The sequence below is a fragment of the Chroicocephalus ridibundus genome, chromosome 6, assembly GCF_963924245.1.
Source record: "Chroicocephalus ridibundus chromosome 6, bChrRid1.1, whole genome shotgun sequence".
NCBI classification, from domain to species: domain Eukaryota; kingdom Metazoa; phylum Chordata; class Aves; order Charadriiformes; family Laridae; genus Chroicocephalus; species Chroicocephalus ridibundus.
The window spans coordinates 43,727,099-43,753,986 of record NC_086289.1 but is presented as its reverse complement, the minus strand read 5'-3'; the positions used below and the strand labels follow the sequence as shown (position 1 = coordinate 43,753,986).

The 26,888-nt window shown below is 37.2% G+C and overlaps 1 protein-coding gene across 18 annotated transcripts in view; it reads left to right on the top strand.

Moving 5' to 3' along the window:
* Positions 1-26,888, top strand: part of LRCH3 (leucine rich repeats and calponin homology domain containing 3) — a 70,864-nt gene that overhangs the window by 6,322 nt on the left and 37,654 nt on the right. For all 18 annotated transcript variants that reach the window (XR_010071499.1, XR_010071498.1, XM_063337757.1 and 15 more), the window contains exons 2-6: positions 22,500-22,644; positions 24,163-24,289; positions 25,079-25,184; positions 25,370-25,506; positions 26,468-26,577. Coding sequence is in view for 16 of the 18 variants with exons in the window: in XM_063337757.1 (XP_063193827.1) it covers positions 22,500-22,644; positions 24,163-24,289; positions 25,079-25,184; positions 25,370-25,506; positions 26,468-26,577 (625 nt within the window). In the remaining 2 variants the exon portion in view is untranslated. The remainder of the gene's footprint in view (positions 1-22,499; positions 22,645-24,162; positions 24,290-25,078; positions 25,185-25,369; positions 25,507-26,467; positions 26,578-26,888) is intronic.

Below are 26,888 nucleotides of genomic sequence, written 5' to 3'. Positions count from 1 at the left end.
TGATGCCAAAAGGGGAAGTTCTGTCTTCATCTCCTGCTGCACAGTCAACACCAGCAATCATACTGCCTTCCAGCAGGCTGTTTCGTACTTTTCTGGCTGAAAACTCAGCCAGTAACTAGTTGGATCAAATCCTTGGAGAGCTCGCTGCGTGTTCATGTGTGTGCGAGTGCCAGCAAACAGAGAGGGTGGAAAGACTGTATGGGATGATGAGAATGAGACGGTTTGTTTTGGTAGATATATAAGCTTAAATTGACTTGCATCAATTGTGAAATCACACCTTAACTCTATTTTGCAACCTTTTAGCACTGATCTCTTGTAAATTTGCTGATTATTTTCTGTACAAAAATGTGCTAGCCTATGAGTCAGTGAGCCTAGGAATTTTTTCTTTACAGTATGGCTCATGGAGCCGAATTGCATTCAGTGAAATTTTACTGCTGACAGATTTGGATCTCATGCTTTCATTTGGCAAAATTCATTATTTTATGCAAGTAATTTTAAACTGATGGTTTAGGTTTAGCTTTAGAATGCAGTAGACGTAATTAGTTTCTTCAGTAGAAGAACCAGCAGTAAAGAATTAGTTACAACAAACACTGCAAATTATATAGCATGTGTTAAAAATAAAATTACATGGTAGCTAATGAAAAGGCTATAACTCAATTCAAGTGTTCTTCTCTCTTTAATAACTAATCAGGCTTGGATCTCGTGGTTTCCAACGTTAGCCAAACAGCTTGAATGAATTGCAGTTTTGTATTTAGCTGAAGTCATGGGCTATGCAGTATGCATTCTTATTTATCTGCTGTGACCCCTCTTCAAAGTGGAGGGATGAAAACCCGTTCATGTTAAGTGTCTTGGCGGTTAGACTTTATTAGTACATTAGAGTTAAAACGCTGCTTTAGTTCTCTGAATTACAGATATTTAGAGAAGAGGCAAAGGGTAATACATTGTGGTCTTTTCTTTTTAGAACTGTTTTGCATAAGTTAGTACTCTTGTATATATGCAGGAAAAGGGCTTTATTTTTCACTTTGAAGTCCCCAAAACTGTCCCGATAGTCCTTTACTTCAGCTTCCTTTATGAATCTACACTTCAAACCGCTGCTTTCGCTGTCGGAGCCCAGAAGTCTCTTTAAGAGTGAGGAGAGTCTTTGTTCTTTTCTAGCTGGTGATGTTATTGATTTGAAAGTTAAAGTATTTACAGTCATGGTGTTCTCTAAATGTAGTTCAAGCACTCCAAAATGAGGATATGCCTAAAAAATCCCACTTGATATTTACTCCAGGTGTCTGGAACGTAGGGTTTTTAACCGTAGTCTGCTCTGTGCAGAGGGCAGTAGGATTAGCGAGCATCTATTCATTATTTTTTTCCCCATTGTTCAGTGACCCATGTGAATTTTAGTCTCTTTATTCTGCTTATTGTTGAAACTTAGCTCTGAATACATAAAAGTGTTATTCTTGCCTTGGACTTTTGGGTAGTGCTTGCTACTATTGAAAAGCTTTCAAACGCTGTTTTTCATGTAATCTCTGAGAAGTGAAGCAAGGTGATGTTACTGCATTTTATATATATATGAAGCCTGGAATTGTACAAAGTTTAAAAGCATCTGCTGTTTTGGGGTACTAAATTTAAAACACGTGGTGCCTGAACTTTCAGTCAGCCGAGCTATTAGAGGTTAGTTTTTTTTTTTTAAAAGCAGTTCTTAATAACTTCACGTGCCTTGGTGACTCCTAAGGAGTACTGAAAATCAAGCCCAACATCTAGAAAAATGGAAGTACATGATTAATTACTACCTTTGGAAAAACTAGTTTAGAAGATTTGCTTGGTATTGTGAAGGAAATAAATGGCACTGATAGAATGCAATCTGTTTTTTTCAAAGCAGCATTCCTTGCTTTTTCCCTAATGTTTTTTCAAAGACAGTCTTTTGCGTAAGACTGTTACTGTGATCAGTCCTGATTCTTACAGTAATTTCATCTTGTCTGAAGAAATCTACTTGAGCAGAAAAATCTTGAAGAGGAATGAAAAGTAGTATGTGGTTGTTAATTAAAGACCTGTGGACAGTAGATATGCACAGGAAATGAGTGATTAAAGTTACGTGGGCATCTTTGATTATAGACTATACCCTCTCTGTGCTTGATTTAGCAGTGTTACAGAAGTTTTTAACTGAGTTTTTGCTGTACAAAATATCAGCGCCTTTTTCAGGTTACTTTCCGAACACTGAATTCTAAATTCAGGCTGAATTTCAGTCAGAGATTCAGGCTGAATTTCTACATTCAGTTAAGTGGAATTATGCTGACATCCACGTGACTCATCAGCACAGTTCAAACCCTGACGTCCATCAGGTCTCTCTTACCTGAGTCAATAAGGTAGCAGTAGGTCGTCGTTCCCTGGCACCTGTTTGTAGAGTGGGATGCTCTTCCTCTGAGCTGTACAGATGCTTGAGAGCAGAGGAATGATGGGATGTGCAGGTCTTGGGTTCTGTACTTGCTACGGGAGAGGATTGTGCTTTACTGGGTTGGAGTTCCCCTAAGTGTTCATGTCATATGTCTTGTCCCCAGCAATATATTACTATCTCAGCTCTGTCTCTTCTGCCCCCAATTACTTTTGTTCATCTCCATCATCCCAGCTTCCATGTCTTAACCTTTCATTCTTTCCTTATTAATCTTGCCCTGTCTCAAATGCCTGTCATTGCCAACTCAATACTTCTCATCCAAGTTGTCTGCATGATAAAAAGAGGAATAATCAGTATCTTAACATTTTGTAGAAAATTTCCTCTAAATCCGAGGAGAACGTTAATTTTAGAGTGCTGATGAGACAATTAGTAATTTAAACCTGTTTAATTCATTATTACTGTAATTTATGGCCATATATATTACCTCTTGGTTCAGTCATAGCCCAGGGCTTTTACTGGGTTTTGAGTTGGTGTCATACATGCTGTTCTCTAGGAGTAAGAGAGTCATTGAGCATAATAATAGCAGGACAATTAGGTGCTTGTCACTACATTGACTCCAAGCTCAGCTATGGGATAAATGTTTTTGTAGAGGGCAGTGACTGAATGTGGTTATGAACCATAAAATATCTGCTGGTTTATGTTCCTTCTTTTCCTTATTTATATCTCCCTTTTATTCTGCTGGATTGCCAAGGGGTAGGTAGATTTGTGCTTAGCAGGATAAAAGAACTGTCCTTGGAACCCATCTATGCTAAAACAGCAGGTTGATCATTTGAGCTGTAAATGTGTTGCAAAATATTCAAGTATTATGTATTGCATGGCTCTATTCTGCTGCCGTGCAGGTAAATGATGTCCCATCATTCAAGGATGCCTATGTATCAGAAGATATTATAATTACCATTAAAAGTTGTAGTGTAAGAAGGAAAGCCTAGAAGCATCACTGTTGCTAATCTTTACTGGTGATTAAATGCTAGCTTTTCATCATTCCTTTTCAAAGGAAATTTTCATGGAGAATACTGCCTCCCTCCCCGCTACCCCGTAACTAATACTGTTCAATTTGTCTTTTAGTTCCTGTACTCCTTGAAAAATATTTTATTTAAAATCAGCTTTTCTGATTGAATTTTCAATGTAAAGGTCCTGTCATATAATTTATCACGAGACAATATTTAACTGCAAATTTCTTATTGTGATGAACTTAACATATTTTTCTTATATTTTTGTTATTAAGATACTTGTTCACAATTCTTATCCCTGCTGATTTTTAATTTTCCCTGGGGAGAAAAAAGAATTACCTTGTTATTTGAAATAAGAGGTAGAAGATTTTGGTTTATTTTGTTAGAGCCCAAGTGCACAGCAACTATTTAAAATCTTCCTGAAATATTACATCCTTCTTTCTCATGGTTAATCGATATGGTGAATGTTAGTAAACGGTGTTGAGTGAGAGATTTATTCTCTCTTCATGTAGAGTAAGAAGGCGGCTAGTTTTCTACTCAAAAGCATTCTTTTTACAATCTGTTACTGTTCATCTGAAGGTTTATTTATACTACAAGAAATACAGTTTTAAGAGTATTAATGTGCTTATTAAAAAAACCCCAAACCTTAATATGAAGGTAAAGCCGTAGTTTCTCTCTGACTTGGCTTATTATAATTTGAAGAATTAACTTTTCCCGGGACTGTACTTTTAAGATATCAAGAATGTGAGTGGTTACAAAAATACAACTGTATTGTAATTATTTTGAGAATTTTATGGATTGTGATATGCCATATTTTTTACAGATTTAACTTTCAATGCTTTTTCCATATCATTACATTCATCACATGTTCAAGCGTGCAGGTGGTTATGATCATGTTGAATAAATATGAAAAATGATAAGCATGAATAAAGAGCATGGTACAAACTACTTGTATGCTAGATATGGAAATTATATTTTGTATTTGAGGATACTTTTGTGGCTACAAACACCTCTACATACCATGTTTTCTAAAAATTTATTCCTGAAGACATTGAAGATACCTTGGCAGTACTGTAGTAGAGATTGCAAAGCTTGATTGCTCTTCTAGCTTTTTTCAAAAGAACATTTTTGTTACTTAACACAAGAATCTCTTCCAGTTCATGGAATTTCATGTAGACCAAAGTATTAAAGTACTAATAAAATAAATCTTTGAACATGGCTTTCCTTGCTAGAAATCTGTGTTCCGTATGAAATTAACATACTTTGTATGTTTTTCTTGAATTTAACTTTTTCTGCACCATAACATTCTATTCAAATTGCTGTTGTGGAACAGGTATAAGAGTTGTGTTTACGGCCGTTAGTGAAGGAGTACACAGCACTTTGAGATGGGAAGGCACAACAGAAGTAGTACTTCTTTCCCCCACATATTTCTAGTGCACATGATTTGGGTGTGAATTATGTAACTGAGTAACACAGATACAATCTTTTAAGTATCTGCCATCTCTGCTTTCACCAATACATGCTAAAGTGAGAAGTGCATCTCTTAATCTGTTCTTTGTGTCAACATTACTGCAGTATAATTTCTATTCGCAGTCCCTGTAGTGCTGCTTCAGAAAGTGATTAAGAAATAAGTCTGTAGAAGTTCCACTTCAATAACATGTTATCAATTTGAGACTAGACCATTTGAATAAAATTAAAATATTATTCAGTTCATATTCCTTTTTCTTAAAAGACATTTTTTTCTCTTTGGATATGTAAAATAAAAGGTAAAACCACGTATTTTCATCAATAATGCAATTGTTGGCACAGTGCTGCCAGATTTCCAGTGTTTAAATGGAAAAAATAGTTTTACAGTTTTAATAATCACTATTATTATTCCTATCTAAATAGATTTTCAGACAGAAATGTAAGTTTTTTATATTTTTTTAAACCTGCTTGTATCCTTCCCATATGATGCAGTTCTTTCAAGCTCTTGACCATGCTGAATACATAATAAATGGAAATACAAGGGGTTTTTAGGAGCATGAATTGCAAGCTGTATGAGCAGATTCTGAGATAATTTGGATGAGGTGTTGTCCCCTCTGTTTTGGGGAAGGGGTCTCCTCTCATAAAGAATGACTACAACACATGTCTCTGGGCCTTTCTTACTGTAGTAAAGAGAAATGTATCTGATACCTGACAATTGTTGGGGATTACAAAAGCAAACAAACAAAAAGACCTGAGTAGAATTGTGAGAAATTCTCTGTGTTCCTGCACGGCACCGATGTGATGTGGTGCAAGAGGCAGAGAGGATCTGCCTGTAGGCTGGCATGGCTACTACTTCGCTCTTGGAGAAGCAGTTTATACTTCTGTTTTTCTCAACTGGGGATATTTAATTAATATAATTAAAAGACAGATTGGTGTCTGGGTTTTAATTATATTAGAAAAAATGTGTTCATACTTAAAATAAATGATGCTTCTCAGATTTGCCTATTCTATTTCCATTCTCTGGTTTTGACCTTAAAGAAATCCTTCTACCACTGTGTTTCCCATCTCTTGCATCTTGCTTTCTCTAATTTGTATGGTACATCCTGCTTCCTCGCTCTTTGCACAGTGATACTTTTTGTCAGAGGCATTTATAGAAGAACTTGTTTGGTGTATTGTTTTACTTCTCAGGCGAAGTAATGTCATTTTAAAGCTAGAAAACCCAGTTTGTGCCCCATGAAGAGAGGATGAAAACAGAAATCGTAAACCATCCATCTTCTTTGGGGGACTTGAGTTAAATTTCATTTGAAGTTTTATATTGTACATGGACTAAATTTGTTGAAAGAGGGTTTTTTTTATATGCCTTTGTATTTTATTTCCATGACAGTTGATTTGAAACTATATTACTACATTATGTAATCTCAAAAATTGCATGTTAAGCTGGAGACATCCTTTTTGATAAACAAAAATAGTCTGTTGTGTTCTGGAGATCTTGATTCATAAAACAGAGTCAGCCCACCTCTGAGAGATAGCATCTTCTGTGGTGTGAAAGAAGATTAATGAACAAGCATTTAATATGTGTGTGTGCATATTAAATCATGAATGTAACTTTAATTTTGCTCCACACCTGTAGCATGAGTGTAACTTCACTGTGATAAACTCACTCCAGCTGTTCAAGAGCTTTCTTCATGTTACTTTCCACGTGACAACTTTTCAATATAGCTCTTGGGACAGAAAAGTCATTCCTGCTGTATTGTTGGTGTGAACTTTTTCAAGGGATGTGAAACTCCAGTGGCAAATTTTCATTTACCAGATTTTTAATCAGTTTATGGCATCTTGTCTTATCATCACTGCCACTCTTGCTTTCTTACTTTGCCTCAATGAAATGCAGTGCTCTGTATCTCTTTTATGTAGTATTTCTTGTCACAGTTGTAACAGCTGTTTCTTCTTTGGATGTACTTGCAGTTTAATAGAGATGGGGAAATTCTTGTTTGTAAAGAATGTTGAATATTATCAGGTGAAATATAAACTGAAATGGTTTTATTTTCAAGTATATTTTATGGTGAGACTTTTCACAAGTTTCTCATTCTTGCTTTATGGTAGCCTGAAGAGTTTTATTTTACTTGTGTTAGAAGTATAGATGCATTTCTGTGCTTCTAGTGATCTCGGGATAGATTTTCTTCTTCATCTTGTACTTACAGTAATGAGATCAATATTACTTTCAGGGCAAGAGAAATATTTAGAACCATCAGTATTGTTAGTGTTTTATCATCTTTTTACTTTTTGTATAAACTTCCAATATCCTGCATGACTCACATTTTCCTCCCCTTACTGCTTGCTTTTTGCTGATCACGTCCATATTTATACTGAAGCTAAATTAATCTTTTAATGCTGTGCTGTTTTTATAATGTCTTTATAAAATTGCCCATCAGGGCCAATTATTTTTTCAATGTATAACTCTTACATTTTGCTGTGTGTGATTCATTGGCTTATTCTTTGCTATTCAGTGAAAATCAAATTTGTAATTTCAGGACTCTTAAGCTATCCAGTACCCTTGATGCATCAAAGCCCTTCTCTCCTATCTCCCCACTCCTCTGTGGAGACTTCTGAAAGCTGAAAGTTGTTAAAGTTGAATTATTTCCATTAAGTCTCTTAATTAAAATCCAGGGAGTAATTGTTGCAGTGAGGCTATTTTCTATGGTTTGGGGATGGATTTTTTTGTGGTGCTGGAACTACAAGTTTACCTGCTTTTTCACCTAAGTTAAAGACTATTGTCCCTCATTTTACCCAAGCCTATTACTGTAGTGAGGTTTTGGGAAAGATAAATGAATTGAATAAATATTAAATTATGTTTTTATCAATGCTCATAATTTTAAATAGGAAAAAAATAATAGATGGATACAGAGGTTTGCATGTGGACTTACAATCTGGCAATAGTTCTAGCTCCATTTTCAGAGCTTTTTAAATGTCTTTCATTTAGTTGGGTAATTACTTTAGTACCTGAAGAGACTTTATCTTGGGGGGCTGGGTGGGGGGGTGTGAGTTCATTTACTTCACACTTCCTCTCACTGCTAACTTTGTGAAGCACTCTTGTAAAATGAAACCCTGCTCTGCTGGAACACAGTCAAGTATTTCAGAAGCAGTGGGCAAAAGGCAGGGTGTCATTTTGCTGCGGAGCAGGACTGTGCTTTCATACATTTCCAGTGTCACGCTTGCGTCCATGTGTTAGCATGTATGAAACAGTTTCTCTGTAACTTTGGAATTTTTCCATTTGGATTTCTTACACATTTGCAAATGAACACTTTTTAATAGCGTTTTGTGTAGATGTAGAGCTCTAAAAATACTTGTGCTAAAATAGTCATTATGAAATGGAAAAATGGAGATCTCTGGAAGTGGAATTCTCATCGTTGTTGTTGTGCAGTGTGGGCAGTCGCCACACAGCTTTTTCTTCTGTGGCTTAGTGTTTGTCAAGAATTCTTCTATCAAGGCAAAAAGCTTTCATTCTCCTTTTTCTCCTGCTCCGTGCAGTTTGTACTGAGCCGGTATAGATAGAGTTGTCACATGCACAAAACTGATGTTTCTCAGAAGGAGCTGGAGGGATAGAGACAACCAGCCAAAAACCTTCAGAGTGACTGCTGCAGTTCGAGATTGCTCTTAAAAGGTCACAATGGAAATCAATGTTTACTGTTAAACCTTGACTTAAGCATTTTCCTGAATAGGGATGGGTTTGGTTTTGAAAAAAAAAAAAAATCTATTTTCAGTTGTAGTCGGATTACTTTGGATTTTGTTTTGTGTGTTTGCTGACAAGGATTAATAATGGCTTGGATTTTTTTGTGAAAAGATGTATACAAGTCACCTCAAATAGCAATTTAAGAATGTATCAACCTTTTAGATAGCCTTGCTACTAGCTTTTAGCAAGCTTAGCTTTTAAAAAAATGAAGATGTATGAAATTGTGACCACCAATTCTGTAGTCCTTGATCCCGGCTAATGTCTGCATGGTGTGCTTTTGACTGAAGGTGACTTTTATGGTTGCCAGATTCAAAATTTATTTCATATTATGAACATATGTTTTGGCAGTTGCTGTCATTTATCTCCTCATTTGGCTGTTCTGCCTGTTTGATACAGGATATTTTCCATACATACCCTATACTGTTGTTTTATTTCTTGACACTAGAATGGCTTGTACTGCACAGATGACTTGGTAAGACTCCAGCTCTTTTTCTAGAATTCTGGCAATAATTGTCCTATTGAAAATTGCAGCGCTGCTTGTATAAAGTGTAACAGACCTTTTTTGTTAGGGATGATGTCAGCATGAGAGATGGCCTCAAGGAGTCATTAAAAGAACATAGGACTTTTGACTGTTGGACTTTATTGACTTTTCTCCTCAATAAAATACCATCCTGCTGAAGACAGATTAGTGTCTGCAGTGGTATGAGACATATTTGGTGACCTTACTGCGTAGACTGATGAAGCTGTAGCTAAGTGCCATAAATACAGAGGCACTGTATTAAAAGCTTCAGAGAAAAGCAGTAATAACAGGCATAAAATTTTATAGAAATGCTTGCCTTTCTCTGAAAGTAATTGACCTTTTTATGTGAAATTACTCACTTTGCTTTTTAGGACCTTTGAATTTTCAGTTCTGGTTTGAGCTGGTTTGTTTCTAATTCTCCACTTAAGACATTCTAAAATGTATTCACAGTTATAGCATTTTTCTTTATGATCTGTCCCTCTATTGCTGACTTTAATGTATCATTCTACTGAAACTGTACGTGAAAAAAGGTGAGTAAGGTAACATAGTTTGAACTGATTGATGAAATATATGGGGAGAATATGAAAACTAATGTGATACTAGATAAATTGCAGCTGTTACTAGTGTTATGCTATTATATTAACTGACATGTGAAAATACTTGTAGATGGAGAATTTTATGTACGGTATTAAGATGAATTGAAGTCATTGCTAGCATTTATAGAATAAATAGAAGAATGGTGGAAACATGATATCTTTGTGGCTGCATTTTGCATTTCCACCCCTCCTGACCTGTTTCTGCCTTTATTCCATGCTGGGTTTCCTTCCCCAAGTTACAGTTTAGTTGCAGAGCCATTGGAATTGCTGAATATATGAGATTTTTCACTGATACAGGTGAAAGCCAGAGGAGAGCTTTAAGCAAACTAAAATATAATCTTCCTTACTAACAGTCTTTTCAGGTAGAACTCCCCATAGCTATGAACAGATTGTTCAGGGTGGTTTAATATTGTGGTAGGTGTACTCGGAGTGCCTAAGCTGGTTGTGGGACTGCCAGTGTGGACAACATAAATGTATTTAAAAGGCACTGTGCTGGCTTATAGGGGCTTTCTAGCCTGGCTCAGTGCTACCTAGGAGGTCTTGATACTCTTCTGTCAGCAGTGTCGTTACTTATCATTGTACACCGTCTGCATTATGTTTTATATTAACCTGTGGTATTGCTTTATCCATGTTATCTGACCCTCCCTTCCTCCTCCTTTTCTGAATAATTGAAAGTTGATTGAATTTTATACTATAGACTATGTTATCTTGCATAATATCTTAGAGCCTAATCATGAAATGGAAAAAATAATATTTATCATATTTTTATTTTCCTGTCCTTTTTGTGAGAAGTAGCACGTGCAGTATAGTTTCTTGGCAAGAGTCTTTTCCATTTTATATAACTTACTGTGTGTGCGGTACCTTATGTACATACTTCAGCCTACAAGTCTTCCATGTAAAAATGGAAAGCTGAAAGAAATGAAACTGAAGGAGATGATGTGTGCGAAGACCTTAAAGCCCTCTGAGTGCTTGCTGTCCGGTCTCTGGGCTGTGACAAAAATGTATTTCTTCAAACTTAGAGAGGTAAGGAAATGAAAACTTGCCATGTCCTTCTCTCCTCTCTTAAGGAGAAAAAGTCTTCCTGGTCCAACACTTGCTCAGTCCTGTGTTCTGGAGTTGTCAGCTTGTATTGTGTCCTGTACTGAAGTGTATTTTTGAATACAGCTTACTGTGATGTGAGGAGAAGTTTTATAAGGACAGTAGCAAGCTTTTTAATTAAAAACAAGATTAAAATTATTATTAAGTGACTTGACTTTTAGATTCAGCATTCCAACTCGAGCCTGCAAAAGAAGGTCTTCAACTGAAGTTTAATGAGGCTTGAGTATAGCTTCAGGAAACGCTGTCACAGCACGTTGAAGAAGTTGCAGCCCTTTGCCACATTTATTCCTGTGTCTGTGCAGCAGTTCATCTCTCCTCTGCGCTGCAAACCAGACCACTAAGAACAAGTTGCTGTAAGTTATGAAGTGACAGCCAGGTTAGTTCTGCCCCTGTGAAGGTGAGAAGTTATACTCAAGTCTTGAGTGGTCAGTTGTCTCCAAGTATTCATGGTAAAGTGAAGAGATGTAAAAGAAAATGGGAAATTGTTTCCTGGCTGGGGAGGAGAGTTCATAAAAGGGCGGTATGTCTTTCCTGAATAATATGGGACAAGACCAACTCAGGCCTATGGGAAGCAAAAATGGTGGAAAGCACTGATGCTTTTGGTGTATGTCCATTTACTGGTATTCATTTTCCATGGATCCTGAGTGTGAGAACTGAGAAAAGCAGATGTCTTTAAAATAAAAACAGATGAGGAAGAAATACAGGAAGAAAGGCAAATTTCATGTTGTGTATGCTGGGATGGTGGGCCCGAATCAAAGCAGCAAATCTGAACTGTGTATGATTCTAAGTAATGGTGTTGCAGGAAAAATTTAGAAATGAGCTTACTCTCTTGTTTTAGCTGAGACGGTTGCTTAATGCTAGAAGAAAATAGAATGCTTAAGTAATTAGGACTTTAATCTGATTCAGTTCCGAGTAATATCTGCTTAGAAAATCCTGAGTAAAGATTTCCTTTCAAAAGTTGTTTTCTTTCTTCTTCCCTGTTTTTTTCTAAAAGGCAAGGCTTCAACTTGTTTGTCAATGTGCAGATAACAGCTACTTTAAGGAGACTGTGCTGCCAAAGGAAGTCACTGCCCTTATGCATCCGCTTGAGATACAGTTCATGTAAGTCCTCCCCAAGTTAGCTTCAGGCAAAATTTGCAAGAGTAGTTTAAACAAGTTTAAAAATTCATGTGAGCTAACTTGACTGTTTTTCTGCCTGGTGTGAATTGGGAAATGTTCACACAAGCATTGCAGAATCAGTAGCTTACAGCAAAGGGCTGGTAAGGAGCATCCAAGAGGTGATAATTTTACATCAGTAGAGTTGGATACCAGAGGGTGTGTCTCCAAGGCTTTCAGGTATCATTTTAAACTGTCTTGGTTAAACTAGTATAAAAGGCTAGACATACAGGTTTCATATTATGATTTAAGGTTTTTCTTTTTTCTTTTTTCTTTCTTTTTTAGATTAAAGTTATCAAGGAGTAGGTTTGGGTCAACCAAAATAGCCTCTTTTAAACCAGGGTTATCAATGAAGTGGTGTATGCTGCCTTACCAGTTTTGTAAGAGTAGTCCAAAGGCTGCTTTCCCTGGAGATAAATACTGTATGTATGTTTTGCACAAAAAAAGAGAGGGACCTGCAATGCAGCTGGCCTGTGGGGAACTGAACTTCCCCAATTTAACCGGACTTGGTGAGCTGGAGACTCTGGTTCATTTCCTCAGTGTTAGATCTCTTGCAACATTGCTTCTACAACTTTCACTTAGTTTAGTTTGTTTGGCTTTATGTTTTAGGGTGGTTTGAAAGGAGCATGATTATGCTGTTGGCTGGATGCCCAAGTTTAGTGAGGAAAGGGAATGAAATTGCTGGAAGAGAGAAGATTGGGAGGGGGCTGGGGGTTGGTGTGGTGGTTTCTACTAGAAGTAGAGCATATGTAAAGCTTCTTTAACCCTAAACCCCATAGGAAGGGGTTAGAATTAATCCTTACTTTCAAACACAGATAAACAATTGCACTTTGCATCAGCTCTGCTGTAGCAGTGCATGCAGTTTGTGTTCTGTCCGTAGTCTGTCTTGTTGTTTACTGACCAGTCATAAGGCCCAGCTGGTGGCTCATCTGACTTCCTTCATCATGCCTCCCTTTTAAAGCCACTGAATTCTGCTCCCTGCTCATCTGAAAACTGGTTGCATCTCATTCCCAAAGTGTTTGTTTTGCTCCACCATGTGCTATCCTTAAAATATCATGCTGTGTACACAGGTACATATCTGTAATGAGCAAAATTGGGGAATAAATCCCTGATCACATCCCTGTGTTTGCTACTCTGAAAAGAATTGTGTTTTATTAGAAGTGTATGTGTTAAGGAACCAAAAAAGTACCTTTTCATGGTTGTTATTATTAAACAACCCAGCTACTGTCAAAAGTCATGGTCCCTTTCTTCCCTACGCATGCAGCCGCACATTCTCATCCCCTCCCTTACATTGTTGTTAGAGATTACACAACTGCAGCATGAATCAGATCATGCCTCAGAAGGGCTGAAAACTGTTTGTGGCTTTGTTTTTTTGCAGGGTTTTTTTCTCAGTAATGAGACACAACTGGCTGTTTGGCTGCACAATCGGAAGTGCTGGTGCAAGGGAGGGGATGATAACACATGGCCAGTAAGGAATCATTCCCTTCACCGGTTTAGAGGTGGCTGACTGTGAAGCCAGGGTCTACGTTGAAAAATAAATAAATAAATAAAACTTGACTACCAGTTTGGTTCCTTTAGGCTACTGATTTTCCTGCTCAAGACCCAACTAGAAGAAAAGCAACTGGAGTCCATGGAATATTAGGAGTTCTCAGTTCCATGCAGGGAGTAGAGCTTGTCAGTCTTGCTTGTTTGCCAGTGACCACACACGAACAACTGCATAATGTAGTTCTATAGTTTCCACTGTTGGGTTTTTTTTTATAATTTTTAATAAACAAGCAATATTATTCCTTGCAAAAGGAAAATGAAATTATTTCTCAGAGGAAATGGCATTGTATTCCAAGATGTTATTCTGATTGGAATGTTTATCCTCTTCTTGCAGCACTCATGCAGTCTGCTCCTGTGAGAAAATCATGCTTTTGTTGGGATGTGCTTTCTTGTCAGAGGATGAACAGCAGCTGACATAAAGTGCAGGACTGTAAAATATGTGTCTGTGTTTAGTTCAGTGTTTTTTATGGTGATACCTGTGAGGTTTTTGTTAATGTGAAAAAGAGAAAGCTAAACTACAGCAAATGTGCATTAAAATCATGCGTAGAGAAAAAAGGGAGGGAGAATGGGAGTTGGTGCTCAGAATCTTCTCTGTTTTGCTCTTTGATCCCAGGTATGACTGAGTTTTCTTATTTAGTATAATTAAAGTTATTGCAGATCTTTGTACATAAATTTTTCTAGTCTTAACAGAGAATGCTGAATATTGCAGAAACTAAGCTCAGTAAGAGAGCTGTACTTGATTCATTTCTTGGTTTTATGTGATGTGTTTTAATGGAGAAGATTTGAAGGGGCAACTTACTGCTAAAAAAAATGGTGTAGTTCAAGTAATTTGTAATCCAGATTCTGCAAAACTCCCTTATGTGACTGTTCTGAAGATGATCCTGAGTTAAAAACCAAAAAAAGCTAGCCAGGTTTCATTTGCTAATCTAAGTGTTGAAGGAAAAGGTAAATGCTTTGGCCACAGTTCTCACTCAGTAAAATTGCTTCAAGCAAGGGATTTGTGAGAGTTCTTCATAGAAGTGAGGGGTTTTCTTGGTTTTTAAAACCTTTGGCAAGAAGCTTTGTTATTTGTATTGAATGTTGCAAAATAAAAGTATAGCCAGAGGAAATAGCATATGTGAAACTTTGATCCACGCATCTGAAACCTGACAGTGATTTGGTAATGATTTGAAACAGGTTTTATAAAGGTCAATGTTAAGCAGCTTTGGTTAAAAGCATGCTACAAACCTTATCTTTAGCACACAAGGCAGGAAATCTCGAGAGCTGTGTGAAGTGTAGTCTTTCAATTTGTTTTGCGTGTTACACAGTATATTCTCAGGTTGGCGAAGCAGGCTTTGGTGGTGACCATCTCTGCATTCCAGGCATAGCACCACCAAGTTGACATTTAGAAGAAACCACTAACCTTTGTATCGTTTTCTGTAACTGCAGAAATCATAGCCTCTTCATGTTGCAAAAAAACAGCAGATTGGAGATTCTTGATTACAAAATGTTAGTCCCTGGAAATGGTTAAAACAGTTTAATGCTGCTAGTATTGCTGCTAAGCAGGAATGTGATTGTACATATCAAGAATGGATCTACTGAGAACTGAAATGTGGTATCAAGGCCAGATCGTGTGTCTGAATCTAATTTTCCTTCATGAAATAATGGAAATTGAAACTAGAAATTGGGGGATGTATTTCATTACAGGGCTACAAAAATAAGGTATGTGAAAACAGTCTTCATTATCGCTGTTACTCGGGTATTCTCACTTGGGCAGCGGTGCTATCATGTCGGCATTGTGCGTTGCCTACGTAAAACAAAGACGGAACAGCCTGATTTTGGTTCAGTAAATGCCACCTTCTTTCACCTTAACTTAATAGGTCTGCAAGAAGTGTACCTTAGATACATGGGAGAATAGTTGGGAAAAGTTCAGGTTTGGCAGGACTGGCAGGTAGAAGGTGAGTCAGGAGATGACATTTCTGAGGCTTGTTTTAAATTAGGGTATGACAAAAGTGGTAGTGTTCTATCACTGCAGGCAGGAAGAGGTAGAATCACCCCTCCTGTGTCAGGAAATCCTCCAGGTGTGAAATGAAGCTCTAAGGATGACAACATTTTCAGTGCTTAGAAAGGAAAACAGTCCTGGGTACTGAGTACAGAGACCAAGAGCATCAGCATTGTATCGCAGAGGTATTCTTTTATGATGATTTCTAAGTTTCTTGTGGAAGAAAAGTCAGTACAATAATACCAGTAACTCATCTGCTTAGGGCTATGATTTCATTTTATTCGTTTTCTTTTAGTAGCTGTATGGGAATGTTTCATAAAATTAGCAGGATCACAACCATTGGTGGTGTCAGATTTTCATTTCAAGTTCTGAAATGTTTGGGAAGTGAAACAAATCAATTCATAAAACTGGGATCAGTATGCACGAATTTTTTTGGCTAATTGAATGACAAACAAAAAGTGGAGTTAAGGTTTATATAACAATGTGCTTGAAATGCATTTGGAAATGTGAGTAATTGTTCTAATAGAGTTGATTCTAAATGTCATAATTGAGCAATCAAGTGGCATCAAGTTCCTCAAAAGATCTGTTTAGTGACGTTATCTGAACGATACCTGTAACCTAAGCAGTTAATTTCCAGGGAGCAGCCTGACTCTTCCGGAGCAAGAGTTGTTCAGGTGAGCTGCTTTCCATATCTGCGAGATTACATCAGCTACTTCAAGGATATTCTTCAGTGTTTTATGAGAAGCTGGTGATTGCGGTTTTGTTGTTATCATTGTGAAACTGTTGAGTTTGCTTCTGGTCTTTAAGTTGTATGTGTGAGGGGAAAAAAAAAAAGTCTGTTTACACAGTTCCAGATTTTGAACTTATTTCTCCTTGAACAGCTGTACTTTGTCCTCTTACCGCACTTCATTCAGCCTTTTTCCTTCTGTCACTATACTGGCTGTCAGCCTCCTGGTCATTGATTGGCTTATCTAATTGTTGATGTGAAAATGTATTTTTGTCTGTAAGCTTCAAGCTAACGTATCCTAGATTTGTTTGGTGTAAAAGGAAAACTGTTGGTGTGCTTTTAAGTTACAAAGCCTGCTTCATAGTTTTAGGGAAAACAGAACATTTTCTTGCCCTTCAAATGAAGTCATCCTAGCTGAGGGCAGTGTGTAGCAGCCAGTGTCACCATCAGGATTCAAACCGATTCACACATACCGGTATTGTTGCATCACTGTGGCACATTCATGGCTGATGTCACACAGCTGCAACTGGATTGTTATAGAAGACATGATACATCATGGGTGGGAGCCCACAGTTTACAGCTGCTGACATAATGTCACAATCTCTCTTACATTAGCTTTTTGCCAGCGGGTGTTATGGTGGTTGCTGACTTTTGGTTTTGAACAGATGGCCAAAAATCAAGGCTTTGCTGGTTTACCTTTAAAAAACAAAAAATTAAATGTGTGTGGGAAACACATGCAGATCTCTGGTGACAAAAGACAGATTTTTATCAACAAAATTTTGTAGCACAGACCAGGCCCAGAACTGGCCCTCATTGTTGTAGTTAATTGGAATGAGAGCCAAAGCGTATTCCCATCGCAACAGGATTAGTGGGCTGCTCACATTAGCATCTCGTGATGAATTGGAATTCACCACCACCCAGCCAGTTTGAGTGCTAGCAACAGTTGAGCTGCAGCTCCCTCTCTTCATGGTGTCTGTAGTGGGTTGAAGTACCCAGTACCTTAAACAGTGCATCTGTATGCATCAGTGATTTTCCTTTGGAGACAAAATGTGTGTTACAGCTTAACTTAAAGATGTGTGAACACAGCCCTGCTAATGTTTGATGTTAGAGGAACATTCTTCTCTGAACAGGAAGAGTTTACATTTCATGCCAAATGATGCAATTTTAAACATAGTGTATTCTCTAGTTGCATTTAACATTGGATTTGCTGGCTTTCTGAGTGGAATCCCAATTAACATGGAAAAGGTCAGTGATCTGACTCCGCTCTGAGATTTCATTTTGTATTTGTACTGTTGGCTTTTTTATCTTTCACAAAGAGCTTAGTTCCAAAGAACGCTTCCCCTTTGCCAAAATTCCACATGATCTTGCCTTCAAGGAAACACATCCATTTTTAGCAGGCCAGAAGAACCTTTTTTAAAGCAGATTTCTGGTAACAGTAATTTTAACCCACGAAATGTTAATACTAGCAAGTGAATCCTAGTTCAAATAATAATAGCCATATTTCAGTCATGCTTATTCATAGTGAAATTAAGCGTTTGTGCTTTTGGGGGGAGAATTAGTTGTTTTGCTCTTTGCATTTTATGGTATGTCAAGCAGCAAGGGTGTGTACATACATATTAAAGAAAATAATCTACATCACGCTGATTACTCTTTGGTTAATTTAACACTTAACAGTTGCTTCTTAATTCATGATATGATATTTGTAAAAAAAAAAAGTATATATAAAAAAATTATCTCACAGCAACATTCTGTCATTTTTCTGAGAAATAGAGAGGAATCTTTGCAAAAATTTTAAGTTTGCACAATAATTTGTAATTTTAGGAAAAGCACCAGCTACTGCTGTACTGCAGGGTTACATATATGTAAATATATTACCAGTCACTGAAGTGCTTTTTTCTTTACTTCTCTCCTGTTTTTGTTAGAGCTGTTCCTTTCATTCAGATATTTTTAGGAGGAAGGTGGGGAAGAGGATGGAGTTGTTGAATTGTTTCATACAATGACTGCTGTACGCTCTGCCCGTTTCTGGTCCCATTTAAGATCTGCTTTCTAGAGTGGGGGAGGGTTCCAGAGAAATTGACCAAAATCAAAAATACCACCAAATCTTAGGGATGCTGTGTTCTGGACTTTGGGAAATGTAAATATTTATTGGAGGTCTCCAGTGGGGCGAGGTGGGGGTTGCAAATAACCAAAAGTAGTTCTTCGTTTGCAGGTTCAATATTCACACTGTATTTTATCATAAATTTATTCTACCTAATTCTTGAAGTGTTCTTGTTTTACAGTATAGCTTAGTCTGTTTTTTTTTCTAGCACTTGCCTTTTTTTATGGTCCTGGCAGACCCTCCCTCTTACCTCTCCATTCAAGCACTTGAAATCAGGGATGTGGTGTGTAAGGTAGCGTTCTCATGGCCATCATATGAGTAAAAATGCTGCAATCTTATTAACCAAACTTGTAATTGGTTAGACCCATTTTGAATGATTTAAGAGACTATACTGCAGCACGAAAATTCAGCTGAGATTTAATCTGCTTTCCACTGAATTTCTACTGCTAAACAGACATGCCAAGTTTTAAAAATCACTGTAGGTTGAGGGAAGTCCGGAAAAACTTAGTCATTGCTGCTAATCAGCTTTGGTGTCTCTCTTCTATCGCGCTATGAGTTCATTTGTTGTTTAAAAATATGTATTTTAATTTCTTCATACCTAATGTTATTTTGCAGGGAGTTATTTCTTTAGAAATACTAAATCATAGCTCAGAATATATGAAGTTATTTACTAGTAGTCCCATGCCTTATGGCCTGCACAATCTGTAAACACTAGGTTTTAAATGTTCCTTGGTAAGATAAAGTGAAACAAAAAGCAATTGAGAATTCTCATGTTTGTGGTTAAACCCTTTCCAAAACAGAGTTGAAACTTTTTCTTTGTGACTCTTCTTCCAGAAAATATGGCTCATTACTTGGGAAGCGTATTTCTTTGTTAAAATGGGTAGTATTAAAACAGAGGTTGCCAGCACAGCTGTGTGCGCTGAAGAAGTATATTGTGAGGTAGGTGGTAGAATTCAGTTCCACCCTCCAGGGTCCCTAAGAAAAACACGCTTTATAGGTGAACCAATGTTGTAATAATTCATTAAAATAAATAGGTGCTTAAACATATAGTCACTGTGGAAGCTAAGTATTTTTTTCTAAATTATTCTTGCTTGTTTCTTGTCAACTCTGAAAAAATTTGCATCCTTTTCCCTTTCTTATATGGTAATATACAAGTGTACTGTGAAACCTTATGGCAAGTTGTTTGTATCACAGATAATTTCAGTGATTACAAATACTATGATTGGGTGCAGTTATTACAAATTTTTCAGGATACCTAATTTTTACTTGTGTTGGGACAGTATGTTTGTTTGGCAATCACTCTTCTCCTGTTACGTTTTACAACAATGTTGGCACAAGAGAGATCCCATTGGGAATGTTGCAGTTTTGGACATCACATTGTTGCATAATTTTAACACTATTACTCTTTTTCAAATCTATTGCATCTATACAACATGGAGGAGAGGAGGATGGGAGTTTGCTGTCATTTTCACTAAAACATGAATGAGAATTAAATTATGGAAGTAAAGCAGAAGAAACCTTAGGACAGACCAGTGTATTACGAGAGATGGCTTGTGCAAAATAAGTGTCCACTGCATAAATTCATATGAAAATGTATGCCGTGTCCCTGCAGGGTATACACAGATACTTTATTGACTCCTTTACTATCTACGCATTCTTAATCAAATTCTGATCAGTTTGATTCATTTGCTATTTCCATTTAGGCTGGAGTTCAGCGTGCACTTTTAATCAACAAAGGTAATCCCTGCCACCAGAACAAGGGATTCTGCTGCCTGCACCAGCATTTTTCCCTGGTGCTGGCATAGGGTTTATGGGGCTGTGTGGTGAGGTGATCAAAAAAACCTGTATTTAATTCTGACCAGAGTTTCCCACAAGCTCTAACAATATGAAGGGCCTGGGACAAGCAACAGAGGTAAGAAAACGTTGGGTTTGGCAGTAGCAGGAAGCAGGATCCATCATGGTGGTCTTTCTTTGCATTTGATGCATTTATCTGATGTTTTATCTGGATTAGTGTATGGTAAGATTAGGAAACTGTCTTTAGCAGTATGTAAGTGCAGGTTTTTTTGCTCTTAGAAGAAAAGAAAAAAAAAGGGGGGGAAAGGTTGTCTTTCTCAAGAAAAATAGAAAAGAGGGGCAAAGATCTCAAAGTGGTTTATGTCAAGAGGCAATTAAACAATTCTAGCAGACTTAATGGTGACAACTTCTATTATATTGTAGGTTTAGTTACCACTGTTAGAGGTGGTTGGAAACTTTAATTTAAAACTGTTGGGTTTTCAAAATCAAGTTCGGACAAGTTTAAGCTGAGGTGACGTTTGAGGCTGACACAAGCTGGGAAGAAGCACTTAGTGTGCGGGTTCGTTTGTTTGGTTTGTTTTTTTTTAATATTGCTTGCTGAACAGACAAGGAGTTTTGTTACGTTCCCTGTAATCTTGTTGTATTGGTGGATTAGAAATTTCCATGATTTTCATGTTTTCTTATGTGTGCACCCTGCAATGTCTGCTGAACTTCGTATCCATCATAGCCTCTGCTATAGTTAGCTTCAGTCATACTTGTAGATTGGATAATGCGGTTCCTTACCACTTGTACATTAAAGTACATCTGGAGGGTTTTCTCTACAAAGTTTTTCATAGTGCTTCTTTCTACTGAGATTTTTAGTTACTGGTTATTTAGCAGTAGTTAGCTCATGGCTTGTTGTAAGCATTGAGGTAGACCTAGAGTCAGTTCCAGCTGTACCCAGAGTGACCACTTTTCCTTGGGCAACCTAGTGCAGCATATGTTGGAAGAGTAGGCACGATATCTCTGATGAAAGCTTTTTACTCTGGAAAAGATTCCCTTTAAAAAAAGGAAAAATGTCAAGAGACACAAGACCTATCTGCGTTGGCAGTCCTTAAAAAGTCATCTGTATTGGATGGCTCCTTTGTGGAATAAAAGTACAGAAATTACTATGTCAATTTATTGTGTTTGTTTTGAGGTGGGAGCTTTTATCCTCTTATGTTGATGAGGAGAAATTTAAATTCAAAACAAATAGAGAAAATAACAATTAAATTTGCAATATTTTTTTTTAATCCTTCATGACACCAATTCAGGTTAGATGGGTTTTTACAATGAAAGTCTGCCCTCCCTTAAAAATGCAAAGATGAAGCATCAGTTTATTAAACAGGCAGTATCTCTATAGGAATTCCCTGCTGACGCAAGTTGCTCTTGATGTGAGCGTAACTCCTGTCAAAATTAAGAGCTGGGTGTGTTAGGAAGTGGGAGCTGTTAATGTGCATTTGTGAGAACTGTCCTTTGGCATTTATAAGCAAAAGCTTTCCTTGACCTTTAAAGAAAAAAGAACCCTTTGCGTTATTTATCACAATGCAGCTTTTACTCTTGAAGGAGGGTAGTACCGATGGATATTTTATACATACGGACTCATAACTGGAGCTGGCTAAGGGAAAATATTGATTCCTCAAATACAAACATTTGTTAGTAGTTTTGGTTAAACTTCTGTCTCTTGCTAAGCAAGGAATGTAGCAGTAAACCTTACTGCTAGCAGCAAGCAGAGCATTTCTCTGCAGCTGGGAAGACCCGTTATTGAAAATCCTTCCATTGCCTGGTTGAGATTACAGGCTTGAACGGGTATCTGAAGGAGGGAATGCTTTGGCTAGAATATAGAAGGTTCATCTAAGGTGTGTGCCTCATGTTTCCCCTGTTGGAACTGTTACCTATAAATACGCATGTAGCTATATAAAGTAGATATTTTGGACCAGAAATTTGAAGCTGAGATTTCCATGTAGCAGAGAGTACCTCAGCAAGGGGCTGACAGAAAAGTACTTTCTGATTCTTTTCATTAGAGCACTGAGTACCCGATGCCAACTCCATAATCTAAAGACAGTCCTGGAACAAAGATTTGAAGCTGAGCTTTTAGCATCTTAAACCGCTTCCTCTAAGCATAAGGCAGTTTGGGATATGAAAGCATGAATGTTGCATCTAGCGCTCTCTTTCTCACTGTGGCTATAAGATTTTAAAAGATGTTGATTTATTTTGTGTGTGAAGTGAGAGTCACTTCATAATATTGAAAATTTTGCAGGCATTACAGCGAAACTGATTCCTGTCCAACTGTTCCCGCTGTGTGGTGGCGAATATACAGACAATACTTATCCTCATGAAGTTTTAAGATAGCTTTACTGAATGCTTCTTTTTTCCCTCCCTTCAGATTTGTCACGGAACAGACTGTCAGAGCTTCCAGCAGAAGCATGTCACTTTGTCTCCCTTGAGAGTCTTAATTTGTACCAGAACTGCATTCGATACATCCCAGAGGCTGTTTTGAACTTACAGTCTTTAACATTTCTAAATATAAGGTAATGACTGTCTTAGAAATTTTACTTTAGCATCAGTAGTCTAGGTTTATAAATTTTGACGCATCCATAAGTAATGATAACATGGTGTGTAATCATCACATTCTTAGATTGTATGTCATTGAATCAAAGCAAACTCAACCAGTCTTGCCCAATTAGGGGCAAGGGTACATGACGATTAAGCAGCCACTTGTAGAAGAGGACCATGAAGAAGAAAGCTAATTCCAGCTTAATGGACTCACAAAATTAATTCCAGTAGTTTTCCTGTGAAATACAGGCATGCAGACTGAAAAGAGAAGATGGAGCTTTTGGATAGTCTTTACAGTTCATCTCTCAGGAGCTGAATAAGGCTTATGAAATTTCCCTTTACCTTCACTGTACTAGTGGCTTTTAAAGATCTTTCTCAAGCATTAACACTTCTCTGCCAGCATTAAAAGCTAATTGCTGCAACTTGGCCGGTTGATGAAATTCAACTGTGTACAGCATCCTCCATTTGTAGAAGGTCTTTTAAAGGTGTGGAAAGTTCCTCATCACAAATTGGCAGTGATATTAATCAAGAAGAACTTCAGGCTATCTCCTTGTGGTGTTATACGTTTGCCAATTTAATATGCTTATGTTTCTTTATTTTCTTTTTTATTGATGGTGAGAATTGTAGGAATAGGATGTGAAGCAGTTATGGGTTTCCTATTGCTATGACTTCTAGTAGATGCAGTCCAGTTATTATCCTTTTAAAAGATACTGTTAGTTCTACTGTACTTTTTTTTTTTTTTTTCCTTTAATAGTAGGGAAATCTGGGTTTCAAGCATGAAATAATACAGCAGCATATTTTGGTAAATGTCAACACCTGATCAAAGGCTTAATTAAGATCCTAATAACTTTCTAATCATCCAGTTACTGCTCCTTGCTTTGTTTTATTTTTAAAGGGAATCTTTCTCTCTTACAATCCATTCTCATCCTGACAGAATCTCATCTGAGGTTACAGTCCAGTCATATGATGTCATATTTGCTTTAATAGTAGTTTATTATGAAATATCCAAGACTGTATTTTGGAATAGTGAAATCCATCACACCAAGTTTCTTGACCCACGTGACTTGCTGAATACTTAAAGTATATTTCTCATTGAATAAATCATGACTTTCTCTGTGGCATTTTGTGTGTGCTGGCCAGCAATACCACCTATCTGAAAGGCTTTTGCACTCTGTTCAAACCTACTCGTTTGTGACAGAGGATCACCACTTATCAGAAGCACCTGAAAGGACATGAAAATATTATATTCCCCAAAACTGAGTTTGAAAAGCAGCCAGTCAGGCCTGGTACTTAATATTCAGAGTTTGTTCACACATAACTAGATAAAGCAAGTAATGAAGAAAGACTTCATGGAACTACCTTCACAGTATTATATAAAAATTGAGTTGATCATCTAAATGGAGTGTGCTTTTTGTATGTCTTTCATTGCATAAAGATGTGAGGTGATTTCTCATTCGAGTTCTGATGATTTTGTTTTCTTTCTGTCCAAAAAGTCGAAACCAGCTTTCAACATTGCCAGTACACCTCTGTAGTCTACCACTAAAGGTTTTGATAGCAAGTAACAATAAGTTGGTTTCAATACCTGAAGAAATTGGGCAGCTCAGACAGCTGACAGAGCTTGTGAGTATACAGTTATTTTTTTAACTATTGCTATTCAGTCTATAATTTTTAATGGATGTGTTTAATAGGTTCAGAGGTGCTTCAGAAGGAATAACAATTTTTTAAGCTGATCAAAATAATGCAGTAATTAGGATGCTATCTGGGCATGTGCTAGATCGACATCCTGTTTCTCATTCTGCTGACAACTTTGTGATTGTAGACCAGTCAGTTGTATGCAATGGCAAGTTATTTAAATCTGCTCTTAGCCTAAGGAGGATTTCTATCTGCCATAGTATGTTCAATAATGTTTTGACATTTTACAGAGGTGTTGGAAAAGAGTTTGAAATAGTTGAATGAAAAAAATTTAAAAAAAAATTAAAAAAAAAAAATATGTGAGGGGAAGATAACCTTGCACTGGAGAGCAAATGATCTATGTCAGTTTAACTAAGAGTCTTCCCTATTTTTGAAAGGAAGGCTGGATGGAATTAGAGCTCTTGGTGCATTTCTTCCTGGCAAAAAGCTTTTATGTAGCAAGTTGTGCAGTCTCAAATGATATGGAATAACTTGAACGAGATTAACTTGAAATAAACTTCCACATTTGAATGCTTAATCTTTTAAAGCTTTTATTTCCCCATGCATTTAAAATGAGAATAATGCTTCACATCATCAGTGAGATTTAATGAATATAAGCATCTGAGGTGTTATGTAAATAGTTGTCCTTTTCTTTCAGTCCTAAATAAAGTGATACAAATTTTAGTTACCAGAGGCTTACCAGTCAGTGGTAACTCATTCTTTACTCTTGCTTTGTAGGATGTGAGCTGTAATGAAATACAGACAATACCTCCACAGATTGGCAATTTGGAATCCTTGCGGGACCTAAATGTCAGAAGAAATAATTTGGTGCGTTTACCTGAAGGTGAGATAAAGGCTGTCAGTTATAACAGCAGAAACTTCAAGCGCTTCTTTATTTTTAATGCCTTTCTCTTCCCCTGAGAGCTAGAAGCAGTGTACTTCATTATTTTGTAGAACACGTATTTTTATACTCTTGCCTTTTTATACTATTTTAATCTGCTGAATTGTATGTGTATTTTCTATCTCCAGAGCTTGCTGAGTTGCCTTTGATTCGATTAGATTTCTCCTGCAATAAAATAACAACGATACCAGTTTGTTATAGAAACCTCAGACATCTGCAGACCATCATGTTAGAGAACAACCCTCTCCAGTCACCCCCTGCACAGGTAAACTGCAGCGAGGAATTCAGATGATTAGTTCAACTAAAAAGGGCAGAACGAAGTTAGAAGCTGAAGGATTATATTCCAGACTTTATTTAAGAACAAGAGGACTTTAAATAAATTATATTATCTAAACGTGTTAAACATACAGCACAGCTTGAAAAATCCCTTCTTTGCTTGCATTCCTGCATTAGTAGTGTCATCTATGGGATATTACTACAAATTCCACTGTTAGCATTGTTGTTAGTGTTAGCTGAACATTTCTTCTTTCAGTGGATGAGAGAGGAAGTTCTATTAAGCAATTTTGTGCCACTCAAGTGTCGAAATTTTGACTGAGGCCTCAGTGCTGCTGTGTGCTGGTTCCCTTTGCAGCAGAGTGCTCAAATTGGCCTGTGAGCTAGAAACTGCAATATGGATAGTAACTAATTTGATTTTTAATGTGGGTATATAAGCCCTTAATATTACAGGTTCCACTGTGAGCTGCTGCTTCTGAGTCAAGAGTGGTACTTGCTAAGACCTGTAGTTTCAATAGGGTTTTGCCTCCCTTTTGAAAGCAAAGACAGCTGTTACTTGCTTCATTCACTTTAAATTTGAGCTTGCTTTGGCAGTCTGCCACTGCCATTCAAAGCTGGGCATGGGTGGGATGCATCTGTTCTGATGCCAAGGGTATAAATTCTACTACTTGTAAATGCTCATGTCTTGTTTGCATGATGAAATTTCAGCATCCAGCTGACAAAGTTGCGTGCAGACCAGATGTACTTGGAGGCCAGCTTCCATTTGTCTATCACAGGCATCCCATGATGCCCCACCGTAGCTGTTTCTCTAACATGTAATGAGATTAGAAGAAGTATTGGTTGATACAAATGTGCTCATTCATTACTCTCAACTACAGGTTAAATGTCTGTAGAGTACTTTCAGATGTATTGTCAAATTATACTTATGTAATTTTTTATTTTTTTTTTTAAAGATATGTATAAAAGGAAAAATTCATATATTTAAATACCTGAACATAGAAGCATGCAAGATAGCTCCAGACTTGCCTGATTATGAGAGGAGACCTATGGGATTTGGATCTTGGTAAGTTTGGCACAATTCAAGGTCCTGGTTTTGATGACATTCAGGAAAATTTAGTCAGTCTGAGTTTGTTAAAAAATAGATTCCAGGATTGTTCTTTGGTAAGTTCATTGATGGAGGTGGCTTTGAAGAATATCATTTCTGTTACCTCATGCATTCTAACAAGGTACCACTATATAAGAAGTGAGGACCAGTTCAGAAGAAAACCTGGGCAACATCATATGAAAGGCAATGTTAGAGTTGATACAGAATAAGAAAAGAATGGTGGTATCTTCATAGTAAGGAGGTGTGCTCTTGTGTTGTTAACATGTGTA